General features: G+C 39.5%; 1 protein-coding gene across 2 annotated transcripts in view; it reads right to left on the bottom strand.

Moving 5' to 3' along the window:
* Nucleotides 1-16,124, bottom strand: part of rapgef5b (Rap guanine nucleotide exchange factor (GEF) 5b) — a 92,957-nt gene that overhangs the window by 52,794 nt on the left and 24,039 nt on the right. The window contains exons 7-9 of one of the 2 annotated variants that reach the window (XM_067449056.1): nucleotides 11,850-11,901; nucleotides 9,647-9,717; nucleotides 3,494-3,619 (exon numbers count right to left, since the gene is read on the bottom strand). In XM_067449056.1, coding sequence (XP_067305157.1) covers nucleotides 3,494-3,619; nucleotides 9,647-9,717; nucleotides 11,850-11,901 — 249 coding nt within the window. The remainder of the gene's footprint in view (nucleotides 1-3,493; nucleotides 3,620-9,646; nucleotides 9,718-11,849; nucleotides 11,902-16,124) is intronic. The other variant, XM_067449057.1, reaches the window with a different exon arrangement.

Below are 16,124 nucleotides of genomic sequence, written 5' to 3'. Positions count from 1 at the left end.
CGCGCGCGCGTGACTTGAGCGAGAGAGGAAAAACACGCCCGTAAACACAAGCACAGCATTCCGGGAAGGCAGCGCTGCATTTGAACCGATATGAACGCAGAAATGACGGGAAGCGGCACAACGTCACTTCAGTCGCGTTGCAAAAGTGGATCTCCGCGGTCACTGCTGTCACAGGACTTCACGAAATCAACAGTTACCAAAGAAGTGTGTTTTTGATGGAGCGGTGACGATAAAGGTTTGCGGTCGTGCTTTGGAAGCAGGCGGTGAGTAAAACTGCTTCAAATGTCAGTTGTTGGCTATCGTCGCGTGAGTAAACATCAGTAAACAACACGATCGTGTATAACGTTAGTTAATTCATCAATGGAGCATGCGATCTATGGTGTGTGTTTAAATACATTTGTTTAGCTGACCACTATAGGTGTCAGTTTGTTTATTGTAAAACCACCCAAACATAAACCTAGGGGAGGTTCTCACAAAGCGTGCTTCGTCATTCAAATGCGCTAACGTTACTCCATTGTTGTTCTATGTATAACGTTACACTAGTCTGACGTGCAAAACCGGTTTGCTTGCTACTGCTAAGGTTTAGTCGCATACAATAGTCCATAAACCGAATCATGTCCTCATAAACTGCAAGTAAACACACACAAATGTTGACAGGCCACTAAATACAGTACATACCACAGAGACGGACGTCCTGCTGTTGTTGCTTCCCCTGTTCAATTTATTTCAGCCTCTGGATCTGATTCTAGATCATATCTGTATTAGTGGAATCTGATCGATAGCCGTTTTCTTCTCCACCCTTGAGGACGTCACCGCTTTGTGTGCGCTCGTCATTCTTTAGCTCCACCCACACGATACGCCTCCAGGCGCTTGTTTTTTTTCCCCGGAAAGACTCGGTACAGCCTATATTTCTTTTATAAATATAATAAAACTAAAGACTTTTCGGAGATATGAAGGATGCAATACTACTCTATAGGTACTCAAGATTGACATGAGATTGACTGAAAATGAGTGTTTCACCACCCCTTTAAAAGCCAGTTGTGCTTACACCAGGGTTCGCTATTTACATGACGGAATTTGTAAGTGAAAAAACTGACCGCTTCTCTAGCAAGAAAATGGATGATGGCTGCTTGCTCGTCATTACTGCAAATAGGTAGGCTAATTCTGACAATGACTATCCATTATGACATGTAGGCATTTTTATATTATGTACACAATAATAATCTTTAACATTTTTATCCTTTAATTTTTCATATTTATGACCATGGGCGCACAAATGGGGGCAAATGCATTTGCTATTTAAACAATGTGGCGCAGGACGTGAAAATGATAACTGCGTCGGGCTGAAAATAGCAAAATACACTTTCGTCTAGGGCTTTGCTTACTAAAGCAAAATTTTGAGAAGTTATTGTCTGATAAACATCAAAAACTATCGGCGGAGGTTGAGTCATCCTGCAACCAGACCCGGTCGATGCTGCCATTGGCTGCAGCATTTTTCTAAGTTCTAAAAATATACAGTAGGCGGCTCGGCGCAAATTTAGATATGCATTGATAAGTATAATTTGCATTCATTCCGTTGGCATGGCTGGTGTACCAGAACCCCAACACGCTGCTAAAAAGCAAAAATGCCTCTGCAGGTGCACAAGTTGCACAGGTTGCTGCAGCTGCGAGGAGGACTATGATGCACGCAAAAAGGAGGGTTTGATTGTTCGCGGCACTGTAATTCTGCAAATAATTATTTTGTCTTTTTAGTTTAAGCTTATTAACGTTAAGCTATATAGAAAGGTCTGATGTACGCACTGTTACTTACAACAGTCATTGTTTTTTATCTTTTCACAATGACATTTGAGTTGAGATTTTAATGTTTGTTTTTTTGAAATTCATTAATCACAAAGGTGTCCTTAGTTGTCAGTTATAATCATCAAAATTAAAAGAAAAAAACATTTGAAACATATCAGTGTAATGTGTGTAATGAATGAATATAATATACAAGTTTCACTTTTTGAACGGAATAAGTGAAATAATCCAACTTTTTGATGATATTCTAATTATATGACCAGCACCTGTATAATAACTTTTTCACTTGCACTGATGTAGCAAGATTTTCGCAAGAATATAGAAAAAATATCTAGACAATCTAGAATCTAGACTGTCTCTCTTGCGAGAAGTGAATCACAGTTTGTTCAACTACCATCATGGTATATAGGCCACCCAGGTACATTGATTGTGACATTACTAACAGGGTTGGAAATTAGCAAACATACACTAAATCATATGAAAAAATAATGTTCATTTAAATGGGAAAATGATTACTGAATACAGAGTAAATACAACTAATCTTGATTCCTGAAAGCACAACATTTCTGCCCAGCCTCAAATTAATGTGGCCTTTTCTGAAACTCAAAAACGATTTAGATCAAAAAAGCTTTTGAATATGACAACATTTTACAACAAGCAGCATGTCTTAAATTAACTTAAAGTGCCTCATCATGGTAATAATTCAAATTTAGGACAATTCTACTTTTGTTTCAGAAAGGTCAAAGAAATATATCCCTGAGAATAGAACGGCACGACACCCAGAGCAGGAGTATAGATTGGTTGCCGGCAACCTTATGGCGCTCGCGTCGACTTTTCCTGTCATTGTGAGTGGCTGCCCGCCATCAGGAAGAGGCAAACTGGGACTATTGTAGGAACAACCAATCAGAGACTAGCATGAGATTGGTGCCCTTTTCGGTTTTTAGAAAGCCTCTCCTGAAGCAGCTTTAGATTTGAATAGAGATTCAATGATAAAAAGCGACATCAAACAATGACTTTTCTTTTATATAATGATAATCTCAACTTGTAAGGGTGTTGCTTCACAAATCGCAATATATAATATATAATATAATACAAATAATATATTATAATATAAAATAATACATTTTCTAAACAAATACACACACAACAAAACATCAAATTATGGCCAAAAGACAAAACTAAACATACATGATATTGACTATAAATGGCACTGTAATGTTTTCATAATAAAGTGTTTTTTAACTATAAGCATAGGGGTCTATTTTATCAAAACACAATGATTATTTACAATGCCTTCATCATTTTCTCATACAGATTTAATTGTTTTACCCTCGTTCCTCACCCACACTTTTCAATCTTAAAATATGAGAATCCATTATAAAAATCTGAATCATTGCTTAAAATTAGTCTAAACAGAGTAAAATTGTAATATGTAAAAATCATATTATTTTACACAAATCAACAGAGGCATAATTTCCACCAGGACCTACAATTTAGCTACTAATAAAGTTATTTTAACAAGGATGCAATTTTGTCAAATTAAAAGCATAAAGTATAATATAATTATATTTTATTTGTTATTGTTAAAGTTTTATTTAATTATGTGGATATATAGTTACTGAAGTTTCCAAAAGAGAGTTGAATAATACCTGTGTGTGGATTGACTTATATGCATGCACGTTAGTTTGTGTCTCACCTCAGAAGGCCTTTCGGTAGTTCGTAGTGGGCTGTGTAAAAGGCGGCATCCGTCCTTGGCCAGTCTTTGGACCATCTCCAATCGGCTGAAATCCTCTCTATCGCGTGCACCAGCCCCGGGACCCTGCTGCAGTGCAGGGGACACAGAGAACACATACCTCAGGCCACAGTCCCACGCCATGAGACTGCAACACAGGGGAGCAGGGAGCTCTCAAAGTCACTTAGAGTTTGACAGCCCGTCTCGGTGTCTCCTTCAGCTATGTCTTTACTCGGGTGAGACTGAAGATGGTCACGGTAGTCCTGAGGGTTTAGTGAGCTCCAGGAGCACACAGCCGGTCAGGAGGAAAGATTTAAAAAGTGAAGACTCAGAGACAGGGTTGCCTGAGGGGAGAGCGAACCTGACTTTATTCTCTCACTCTCTCTCCCTCTCTCTGGTCTTACGCACATAGCCAGGGTGGGGGCGACCAGGAAACATCTGGCAGTCCCTCCAATCCTGAATAGGAAGTATCACAATCTCCAGAAAATGGGAGAAAGGCTAGCATGGGGTCTAGGAGGGCAGGTTACTGATGGGTTTACCAATCATGTGCACTGTTTGTGATTCATAAGGTCATGTGCTAGCACTTGCCATCCGGCAAATATTATATGTGCCAATGACCAATAAGAGTGTCTGCACTTTCGCAGTAAAGAAAAATTATGTACAAGTTCTTAGAAATGTATTTTGTATTTGTATTCTTGTTGGTTTCATATGATTTTGAAAAACATTTATACAATGTTCAAGAAACTTTCAATGTAATGACTATTTTCAAAAAAGTAAGTATTTTACAATTATTTAGGAGTTTTAGAGATCACACCACGACATTTTAGAGTTTGAACTAATTTAGCCCTTTTCATAAAAAGGTCAGCTATTTTAAGAAGCTTCCTGACCTTGATGAACAATCATAAGGGTCTTTATGACATCATTTCCTGTTTTTGTTAGTTTTTTTAAACAGCAAATATTTACAGTACAATATTTATATATTAACTAAGAAATAGTCATTGAACATGGCAAATTACTTCTTTTTTTCCAAATGTGTTTATTTTCAGGAATTTTTATGATGTAATGATAATGATATCACCCTGATATTTTACACAATTCCCAGAGAAATCATTGTATTATAAATTGCCTTTTTAATATATTTTGGGGGAAAAGTAATAGATCTGGACAAAGATTTGATTTACATAAAGTGGTTCCACTTTCTTGACACTTTCATTAAAGAAAAATCAGCAAACAAATGATGTTCCTAATTATAACATCTCATTTTGCTTTTTTGCAATTCATTTTACTGTGATTTAATTGGATATAAAGAACTTATGTAGCCCCGCCCCTTTTCAGCGCTGTCTTCCAGTTTGTATTTTCACAGCATGAAGGTAAGATCTTACAGCTTTATGAATGAGCCGCTCGTTTTAAAGATCCCGTTCTTCGCGTGTTTTCGAAGCTTTGATGATGTTTACAGTGTGCAATATAACATGAGTTTATGTTTCGTGTGTAAAAAAAACACGAAAAGCGCACTTTGCCCAGAAAGGTCCCGCCTCTAACCATAACGGGGAGATGCAAGCGCTGAATGCGCGCTCTTCTCCACGTGGGAGAGCAACAAGACCACACCCCCTTTTTTTCGTGTTCTTGTGGGCGGAGGGTTAGTCGACAAACGGTTCTAGTGACGTCATTACATCCCTGCACTTTCTGCTGTAGTCCAAACCGGCCGTTCGCTGTAGGCTTTGAAAGGGAACTTCTGTTAAATAAAATATCTCACTTGGCATTGAACTTTGAGCTTTATAATTTTACAGGTATTATTTATGCTTTAACAGCAACATTACACACTAACTAAAGTTTGAAAGATGGAATCGCGAAGAACGGGACCTTTAAAATCTTCCCGGTCTACAGGCAGTTATGATATTCGCTTTAAACCTTACAATGCTCATGATAACTGTCATACTGTCAATATTTTACTAGCTAATTACTCTTTGACAGCGATGCCATAGAAAGAGCTACCGAAAAAAAACAAGTTCAAAGACAAAATTCTAAAGATAATTGCGCGCTTGATTTGCTGGCACATTAGGTCTATAAAGTTAATTCAATGTAATCTACAGTTACTGATTAATGTTCTATAACCTTCATGTAGTAACTGAGGATGTATCCCATGTACATTTCCTTCTCCATTTAAACACAATGGGAAATACCACACGTCCAGTGGAGAAACCTGTGATCTCATTCTCTGAAGTAAGGGAAGGAGAGAGGAATTTGTCCTGAACACACTCAAGTATTTCCATATCAACTCAGCTGGCTATATAAGGAATCAAACCTCATGCTAGACAAATTCAACACAAGCAGCGTCCCTGACATTCTTCAGCACTTCAGTGTGGGGTGAATATAGAAAACAATGGACAGTTGGATTGAACTATACTAATAGCTTAAACCTGATAAGAGGGAATTACCAGAAAAAGGCCCAATGATAACCTATTAAGATAACATATCCAATCCAAACATAACTAAACTAATGTCCATGTGAGCTCTTCAAATACAATCAGGCTAATGGAGCGTTTTCCATTGTGAATACGTTAAGACAGGGAATCACTTCATATCCATAATATATTACAAGAACAAAAGCTCACACTGCAATTGTCGAAACTAAATACAACAGCAGTTCTCAAATGACCCATCATTTTGGAGCATGTTCTGATAGGGTCTAACACAATGCCGAATGCCAATAATCACATAATTGTGCATAGGTAAAGGTGTCATGAACTGGCTTTTTTAAAGGGGGGGTGAAATGTCAATCTCATGTCAATCTTGAGTACCTATAGAGTAGTATTGCATCCTTCATATCTCCGAAAAGTCTTTAGTTTTATTATATTTATAAAAGAAATATAGGCTGTACCGAGTCTTTCCGGAAACAAAACGAGCGCCTGGAGGCGTATCGTGTGGGCGGAGCTAAAGAATGACGAATGCGCACAAAGCGGTGACGTCCTCAAGCATGGAGAAACCCATGGCTATCGATCTCAGCTAATAGATATATGATCCAGAATCAGATTCGGAGGCTGAAAAAAATTGAACAGGAGAAACAGCAACAGCAGGACGTCCGTCTCTGTGGTATGTACTGTATTTAGTGGCCTGTCAACATTTGTGTGTGTTTACTCGCAGTTTATGAGGACATGATTCGGTTTATGGACTATTGTATGCGACTAAACATTAGCAGTAGCAAGCAAAACGGTTTTGCACGTCAGACTAGTGTAACGTTATACAGAGAACAGCAATGGAGTAACCGTTAGCGCAGTTGAATGACGAAGCACGCGATCGTGTCGTTTACTGATGTTTACTCTAGCGACGGTAGCCGACAGCACAGACATTTGAAGCAGTTTTACTCACCAGCTGCTTCCAAAGCAGGACCGAACCTTTATCGCTGGGACCACTCTGTCAAAAACACACTTCCTTGATATGATTTGGTGAAGTCCTGTGACAGCAGTGACCGTGGAGATCCACTTTTGCGACGCCACTGAAGCGATGTTGTGAAGCTTCCCGTCATTTCTGCGTTCAAATCGGTTCAAATGCAGCGCTGCCTTCCCGGAATGCTGTGCTGAAGCGTTGAAGTCGCTTGACGTCACCCATAGGAATAAAGTGGAGCGCGGCGCGTCATAAGTGTTCACGGACGACTAGATCTGCAGCTGAGAGCAGTGTTTATAGGCGTGCATTTCCTCTCTCGCTCCAGTCATGCGCGCGCGCACCCTTCCAGGAGAACAGCCCGTACGGCCCATACAAGGACCTTCCGCTCTATGGACGTCAAGCCGACCCATACTTGAAAAAAACTCTCAGAAACTTGTGAGAAATCGGAAGGAGTATTTTTGACACAGAAATACTCCATCAAACGCCCAACATTTGGACAAGTTTCTGAAACTTTGTCTATGTTTAGGATGGGAATCCAAGTCTTTAACAGTGTAAAAAGCTCAGTATGCATGAAACAGCAAATAATTTTTTTTATATGTTGTCTGAGGTCAACTAATGACGTTCGTGTGGTTTTTACATTCAAAAACACCATAATGAATAAGTAATAGGCTATTTTCTACACTGTTTTTGAGGCTCTCTCCTGAACGCTGGGTTTTGATGGGCGTGCCGCACTGGTGACCTGGAAGTTTTGCATATCTAATAATCTTCAGCTCCCCTGTCAGTTCAGTTCACGAGAGAGAGATTTGTTTGAAAGCGGCAACCGGAATGATTCTCTCAATCACAGGGTTTGTAAACATCTTTATCAAACAAACACAATGATTTATTTCTCATCCATCCACGATTGATTGGAATATTATTTTTGTATTACTTGGCCCGCTCAATCGGTGGATATACGAGCGAGCCACGCGCTCATACACACACACACACACACGCACACACGCACACACACACACACACACACACACACACTTAGATCAAGAAAGGAATATTATTTCACTATTTGAGATTTAGTGGCCTCCCAGCGGGCTTTCATTTTTGGTAGCCTAACTGGAAAAAACATAGCCACAGGACTGCTATTACAGTTTTACATTATACTCGCATATGTGTGTTGCACCAATCCTGTCGGACCAGGAATAGCGCAATATCTTGCTATCTTCGCCATGTTTGTGGCTGCTGGCTAGTGCGATCCGAACAGCTCCATGAGTCAGTAGGTAGGGCTACTGAATAAGACAGGCTTATTATTCTGTAGATAGATATATATATATATATGTTATTTCAAAAAGGTCCTTACAGCCTACAACAGCAAAAGAATCAAAACTGTCAGTGACACTGACCAAGCAAATAAATATAGTAAACAAAAGGATAAAAAGCCACAAAATTAAGTTCTCTTATGTACTAAATTAACACTCTTTCTCCCGTACTTCCCGTTAAACACACACATACAGTACGGACACACACTCACACAGAAACGTGTTTGTCAGCGCGGCTCTGGCAATTTTATCAGTGAAATAGTTTAGCAACTTAAAAGCTACAATCATGACAATTTTCACTAGCGAGGTAATAAAGACGCTGTTACAGTTTCGTATTAGTAGACGCTGCTGCCAAACACTGTTGAAAGAGACAAACAGACTGTAGTAATTTAGATTCTCTCTCTCTGCATTAATAACTGTATTAGTCTGCTATCAGTGGCTTTGCATTGTGACTCTTTCTAACAATTCAACAGTTAATAATAATTGTTTTTTTCTAATAATTCAACAGCCCGTCATCAATTATTCCTTACATAAATAACTATTTTGGCTCTGAAGGCCCAATATCCTTGGTGACAATTTTGACTGTTTAGGATTGAAAAGTTGAATTGAATATTCCATTGAATATCCCTGGCCACACCAAAAGCAAAAGCTTCTTCTGTCCAGTCAGGATTTGGCCTTCTGATTCCCCTTTGAATCAGAGAAATTTTAAATTATGTGTACATTAAATTATTAAACATAATGATATCTGCAATACATATATATTGGTTCTGTTCTATTGACCCTAGGGAGGATTATCGCTGTTCTTCCTGCTCTTATCCATGCTAGGCTGCATGGATTCACAGGGAGTTCTTACCCAAAGCAGAACCATACCACCAATCCAAACTGTATGCTAATTGTCAATCATCTTTGACGATAGTGGTCCTGGCAGTATTTTGGTTCTGTTTTGGGCTGCCGCTTAAAGCAAACCAGTCGAAGCAAAATCATTTGCGAACAACCGGTTTACTCTTATAATATGGTGTATATGTTATAATTTTTACAGCACTGCCTTTGAAACATCATTTGTCCTTGCGAAGGACTGCCATTTTGTTGTCTTGATCACGGTTTTGTTAGATGTGCTGCAGTGAACCATCAGCTATTACACTGTGCTGGAACAGTCGAGAGCTTTACAGACAGGCACAAGGTTCTGTCCTGACACCCAGTATAGAGTATCCATCTATCTCCAATCAAAGGCTCTTTCTCTTTCTGCCAGTTCAAGGGCTTTCTACTGATGACTGAGCTGCGGGAAAGCAGTGCTCAATCAGGGGATGTATGGACAGCCCTGTGCAACAGGGACGGCTGTTGAGCTCAGCAAAACATATATGCACACCAATACATACACACACTGTCAATGTTAAACCTGCTGCCCTGGAATCTGTTTTCTCATTACCTTGTGCACAGCAGGACTGGGAGATGGGCCTGGCGTGTTAGTTTTGTGCTGTGAACTGCTCTCCTCCATCACTGGAAAACAAGAAATTTACAGCTGAGAATCAGTGGAGTGTGGTGGACTGTCAGGGTTTGTGCTTTTTTTTTTGTGTGTTGTTGAGCAATATAGATTCATGTTCCAGTTCATATGTAACACCATTAACCTAACACAAAACAGAATAGCATTACTATGTGAGGCAAATGGTGGTTGCACCAGATATTTACTTTTTTTTGGGCCCCTGGGACCACCCCAGCCTGAATGTTTCTTACTACAAAAATTATTTTAGATTAAAAAACAACAACATCTGGGTTATAGTGATAACTGCCAAAGCACGTACAATGGAAGTGAATCAATAAGTAAATGTTAAAAGGTTAGCTCACCCCAAAATTTAAATTAGCCCATGATTTACTCACCCTCAAGTCATGTTAGGTGTATATGACATTCTTCTTTCAGACAAATAAAATCAGAGATATATTAAAAATGTCCTGGCTCTTTCAAGCTTTATAATGGCAGTAAATTGTTGCCATAAAAAGTCCATAAAAGTGCATATATCCATCATATAACTGCTCCACACGGCTCCAGGAGGTCAAAGGGTTAGTTCACCCAAAAATTAAATTTATGTTGTTCCGCACCTGTAAGACCTCCGTTCATCTTCGGAACACAGTTAAGATATTTTATATTTAGTCCGAGACCGTATCCAAGTGTATGCACACTATACTGTCCATGTCCAGAAAGGGAATAAAAACATCATCAAAGTAGTCCATATGTGACATCAGTTAGTTCATTAGAATCTCTTGAAGCATCGAAAATACATTTTGGTCCAAAATAACAAAAACTACAACTTTATTCAATGTTGTCTTCTCTTCCTTGTTTGTGTTCAAAATCATGAATCAATCCGCTGATTCATGACAGTTTGAATCTTTATTTGAGGTTTGAAAACAAACGCGGAAGAGAAGACAATGCTGAATAAAGTCATAGTTTTTGTTATTTTTGGACCAAAATGTTTTTTCGATGCTTCAAGAGATTCTAATTAACTAACTGATGTCACATATGGACTACTTTGATGATGGTTTTATTCCCTTTCTGGACATGGACAGTATAGTGTGCATACACTTGGATACGCTGTCAGACGAAATCTAAAATATTTTAAACTGTGTTCTGAAGATGAACGGAGGTCTTACGGGTGTTGAACGACATTAGGGCGAGTCATTAATGACACCAATTTCATTTTTTGGTGAACTAACCCTTAAATAAAGGCCTTCTGAAGCGAAGCAATGTGTTTGTGTAAGAAAAATATCCATATATAAAATGATCTAGCTTCCACCAGTTTGCCTTCTGTATTCAACTTACGGGAAAAGCGTAGTGCCTCTAGCAGTTCAAAATGCTTTTGCTATGTCTGACGACATTGCACACCAGTTACGTTTTTTTCCGATCTGGCGGAAACTAGATATTTTACTTTATAAAGTTTTAAATATGGTTATTTTTCTTACACAAATGCATCGCTTCGCTCCAGAAGGCTTTAATTAACCCGCTGGAGCTGTGTGGAGCCGTTAAAAACGGAGCAACAATTCACTGCCATTATAAAGCTTGGAAGAGCAAGGAAATTTTAAATAATGCTGATTTTATTTGTCTGAAAGAAGAATGTCATACACACCTAGGACGGCTTGAGGGTGAGTAAATCTAATTACATTTTTTGGGTGAACTAACCCTTTAAAATCTGTTAAAAATGGTTTCAATAATATAACCACATTATATTGAACTTTACTACCTCATTGCCAATGACACAATAGAAAATGTTTCATTTGTAATTCAGAATTAACAATGAACAAAATAATTACTTAATCTTCATTAACAAATTGAACCTCGTAAAGTGTTACCAGTTTTTCATGACCATTAGTCATTTATATTTTTAGTAAATAGCACAGCTTTAATTGTAGCTCAGTTAACACCCCTTTCAAATGAGACCTCAATGAGAACACAGTCTCCTTTTGAAACTTTATCCATGAGTGTTGATGTTGAACAGTGTTATTAAAAATATTTTACTGGAAGATTGTACTGATTACTTCAGTCTTGTTTTTTTGTAATGCTTTACTCAAACACAAGCAAAACACTGCACATTTATTGGAGCAATAAAACACACACAATCAAACCAACACAGAAACCTTACTTGATTTAGTCTGTGCCTTGCGAGCCAGAGCTGCCGACAGTTCATTCTGCACCTATTAAAGGAGAAGATCGTGATTTAGTTCTTTCAAATAAGCAGGCATAGTGGGCTGAAAAAAAACATTTAATGCTAGCATGTTTTATTGTTTACAACCTGCTGTTTGGGAAGCTATTCTCTGGGTCTGTGCACTGAAAAGATCTATAATGCTTAGTTGCATTATTTCTTTGAGAATCCATAAAAACTTGAATCAAAAAAATTCAACTAATCTATTCCGGATCTGACTGCAGACTTCCAAAATCCATGCTTTCTGAGACAGGGACATCAAATCCCACAGCACATGGCACATTATGAATACAAATGTATCCAATTCATCAAGCATCTGAAAGACAATATCACTCTCTTATGAGGGAAAGTCTGTCTGCTTTCTGAACATGGGAGGTCTGTGCATTAGGAAACCAGGAGTGGAGAGGTTTAACTGTGCTTAGTGACCCGTTAAAATCGACATGTCGTATGGGGCCATCTGATGTGGCAGCCCCGGCTCTGAGTGTACAGACTCAGCGCCATTGACCCCACACAGGCCAACAACAACTGAACAACAACTGCACAAAGTAACTACTTCCACTAATAAACTAAATAAATGCATCTGCTAAATGATTAAATGGATGGATAGATGGATGGACTGATGGACAGATGGATGGATTAGTGTACTGAAAAAAGGATGGATGGAAGGGAAGAATTGAATGGTAGATGGATGGATCAATGGATGTACTAGTGTATTGATAAAGGGATGGATGGAAGGGAAGAATTGGATGGATGGATGGATGGATGGATGATGGATGAGTGTATTGATAAGGGGATGGATGGAAGGGGATGATGGATGGATGGATGGAAGGGGATGATGGATGGATGGATGGATGGAAGGGGATGGATGGATGGATGGATGGATGGATGGATGGATGGATGGATGTATTGATAAGGGGATGGATGGAAGGGGATGATGGAAGGGGATGGATGGAAGGGGATGATGGAAGGGGATGGATGGATGGATGGATGGATGGATGGATGGATGGATGGATGGACTGACTGGTGGAGAGATTGACTAGTGGATCGATGGAGGGATGTAAGAAGGGATGAATTGAATGGTGGATGGATGGACAGATATAACCTTAACCTGTGCGTGCGTGCGTTCGTTCACACACACGTCCCGTAAAGACACTTGACATCAGGATGTGACATGTAATGTCTCTGCAGCGTCTTAAAGGGTTAATTCACCCAAAAACGAAATTGATGTCATTAACTCCTGACCCTAATGTCGTTTCACACCCGTAAGACCTCCGTTCATCTTCGGAACACAGTTTAAGATATTTTATATTTAGTCCGAGAGTGTATCCAAGTGTATGCACACTATACAGGTCCTTCAAAAAAATTAGCATATTGTGATTAAGTTATTTTCAATAATGTAATGATAAAAATGAAACGTTCATAAATTTTAGATTCATTGCACACCAACTGAAATATTTCAGGTCTTTTATTGTTTTAATACTGATGATTTTGGCATACAGCTCATGAAAACCCAAAATTCCTATCTCAAAAAATTAGCATATTTCATCTGACCAATAAAAGAAAAGTGTTTTTAATACAAAAAAAGTCAACCTTCAAATAATTATGTTCAGTTATGCACTCAATACTTGGTCGGGAATCCTCTTGCAGAAATGACTGCTTCAATGCGGCGTGGCATGGAGGCGATCAGACTGTGGCACTGCTGAGGTGTTATGGAGGCCCAGGATGCTTCGATAGCGGCCTTAAGCTCATCCAGAGTGTTGGGTCTTGCGTCTTTCAACTTTCTCTTCATAATATCCCACAGATTCTCTATGGGGTTCAGGTCAGGAGAGTAGCAGCACAGTAAAACCCTGGTCAGTAAACCATTTACCAGTGGTTTTGGCACTCTGAGCAGGTGCCAGGCCGTGCTGAAAAACGAAATCTTCATCTCTATAAAGCTTTTCAGCAGATGGAAGAAGTGCTCCAAAATCTCCTGATAGCTAGCTGCATTGACCCTGCCCTTGATAAAACACAGTGGACCAACACCAGCAGCTGACATGGCACCCCAGACCATCACTGATTGTGGGTACTTGACACTGGACTTCAGGCATTTTGGCATTTCCTTCTCCCCAGTCTTCCTCCAGACTCTGCCACCTTGATTTACGAATGACATGAAAAATTTGCTTTCATCCAAAAAAAGTACTTTGGACCACTGAGCAACAGTCCAGTGCTGCTTCTCTATAGCCCAGAGTGGCTTGACCTGGGGAATGCGGCACCTGTAGCCCATTTCCTGCACACGCCTGTGCACGGTGGCTCTGGATGTTTCTACTCCAGACTCAGTCCACTGCTTCCGCAGGTCCTCCAAGGTCTGGAATCGGTCCTTCTCCACAATCTTCCTCAGGGTCCGGTCACCTCTTCTTGTTGTGCAGTGTTTTTTGCCACACTTTTTCCTTCCCACTGAGGTGCCTTGATACAGCACTCTGGGAACAGCCTATTCGTTCAGAAATTTCTTTCTGTGTCTTACCCTCTCGCTTGAGGGCGTCAATGATGGCCTTCTGGACAGGGTCGGGTCGGCAGTCTTACCCATGATTGCGGTTTTGAGTAATGAACCAGGCTGGGAGTTTTTAAAAGCCTCAGGAATCTTTTCCAGGTGTTTAGAGTTAATTAGTTGATTCAGATGATTAGGTTAATAGCTCGTTTAGAGAACCTTTTCAAGATATGCTAATTTTTTGAGACAGGAATTTTGGGTTTTCATGAGCTGTATGCCAAAATCATCAGTATTAAAACAATAAAAGACCTGAAATATTTCAGTTGGTGTGCAATGAATCTAAAATATGTGAAAGTTTGATTTGTATCATTACATTATGGAAGATAATGAACTTTATCACAATATGCTAATTTTTTGAGAAGGACGTGTATAGGGGATTGATTCATGATTTGGATCACGTGTCAAACTGCTAAAATTATGTGACATTGGCGATCCGAATCATGAATCAATACGCTGATTTCCGTTTGAATCTTTATTTGAGGTTTGAAAACAAACGCGGAAGAGAAGACAATGCTGAATAAAGTCATAGTTTTTGTGATTTTTGGACCAAAATGTATTTTCGATGCTTCAAGAGATTCTAATGAACTAACTGATGTCACATATGGACTACTTTGATGATGTTTTTATTCCCTTTCTGGACATGGACAGTATAGTGTGCATACACTTGGATACACTCTCGGACTACACATAAAATATCTTAAACTGTGTTCCGAAGATGAACAGGTGTGGAACGACATTAGGGTGAGTCATTAATGACATACATTTTATTTTTGGGTGAACTACATTACATAACATTTAATCATATAGCAGTCGCCTTTATCCAAAGCGACAGAAGCAACGAAACAAACAAGGCCAACAACCTGTAAGAGCTATAAGAATTCTCAGTTAATCGAGCACAGTACACAAACAATTTTTTATTTTTTGGACAAACAAACGAAATTTAAATGGATAGTTAAGTGCTATTCTTTATTGGTCAGGTGCAATTGGAAAAAATGTGTCTTAAGCTGTTTCTTAAAAATGCCTACAGACTCAGCAGAACGAATTGAGATTGGCAGTTCATTCCACCAGGTGGGAACGGTCCAGGAAAATGTCCATGAGAGTGATTTCATGCCTCTTTGGGATGGAACCACAAGGCGTCGCTCACTCACAGAACTAACCTTTTAAGTGTGCTTGTGGTCTGCGTTTTCTCTTTTAAGAAACCACAGTTCCACTAAGCTGGCCAAGCTGGTCTCAGCTTTAGTGTCATCACTATGACACACCCCTTACGGCATTGGTCCTGCCTTTTGTTCACACAGGGCGTGCTCCGGGACTGATCTTGCTAATGTTAATAGGCTGCAAATTAAGTTTTTGCTAGTTTTATTATTAGTTCTTGCTCTAAATTCTATACACAACCATAAGCTAAATGCTAAAGATACAGTACACTAGGCGTTTCTCAATGTCAAAGAAGGATCCTCGGAAGCCAGAATTCTAAGGATGCTACGTCATCGACATCCGACGAAGGACTGTTCCAATGTCGAGGATCCTCGGAATTCAACCAAGGACTGAGTACTTCGTTCGAAAAATATGTCATATACAGGAAAGGATGCATATGAGTAGCCTTCGCGCACTTTGAGTTCTCAAATCACCCACAATCCTATGCGCGCAGCTTTGCTATCAGACGTTCCCGGAGTCGGACTCGGAGCGTGAACGGG

This window comes from Pseudorasbora parva, chromosome 7 (assembly GCF_024679245.1).
Source record: "Pseudorasbora parva isolate DD20220531a chromosome 7, ASM2467924v1, whole genome shotgun sequence".
In the NCBI taxonomy this organism is placed as follows: domain Eukaryota; kingdom Metazoa; phylum Chordata; class Actinopteri; order Cypriniformes; family Gobionidae; genus Pseudorasbora; species Pseudorasbora parva.
This window is presented reverse-complemented; position numbering and strand designations above follow the sequence as displayed.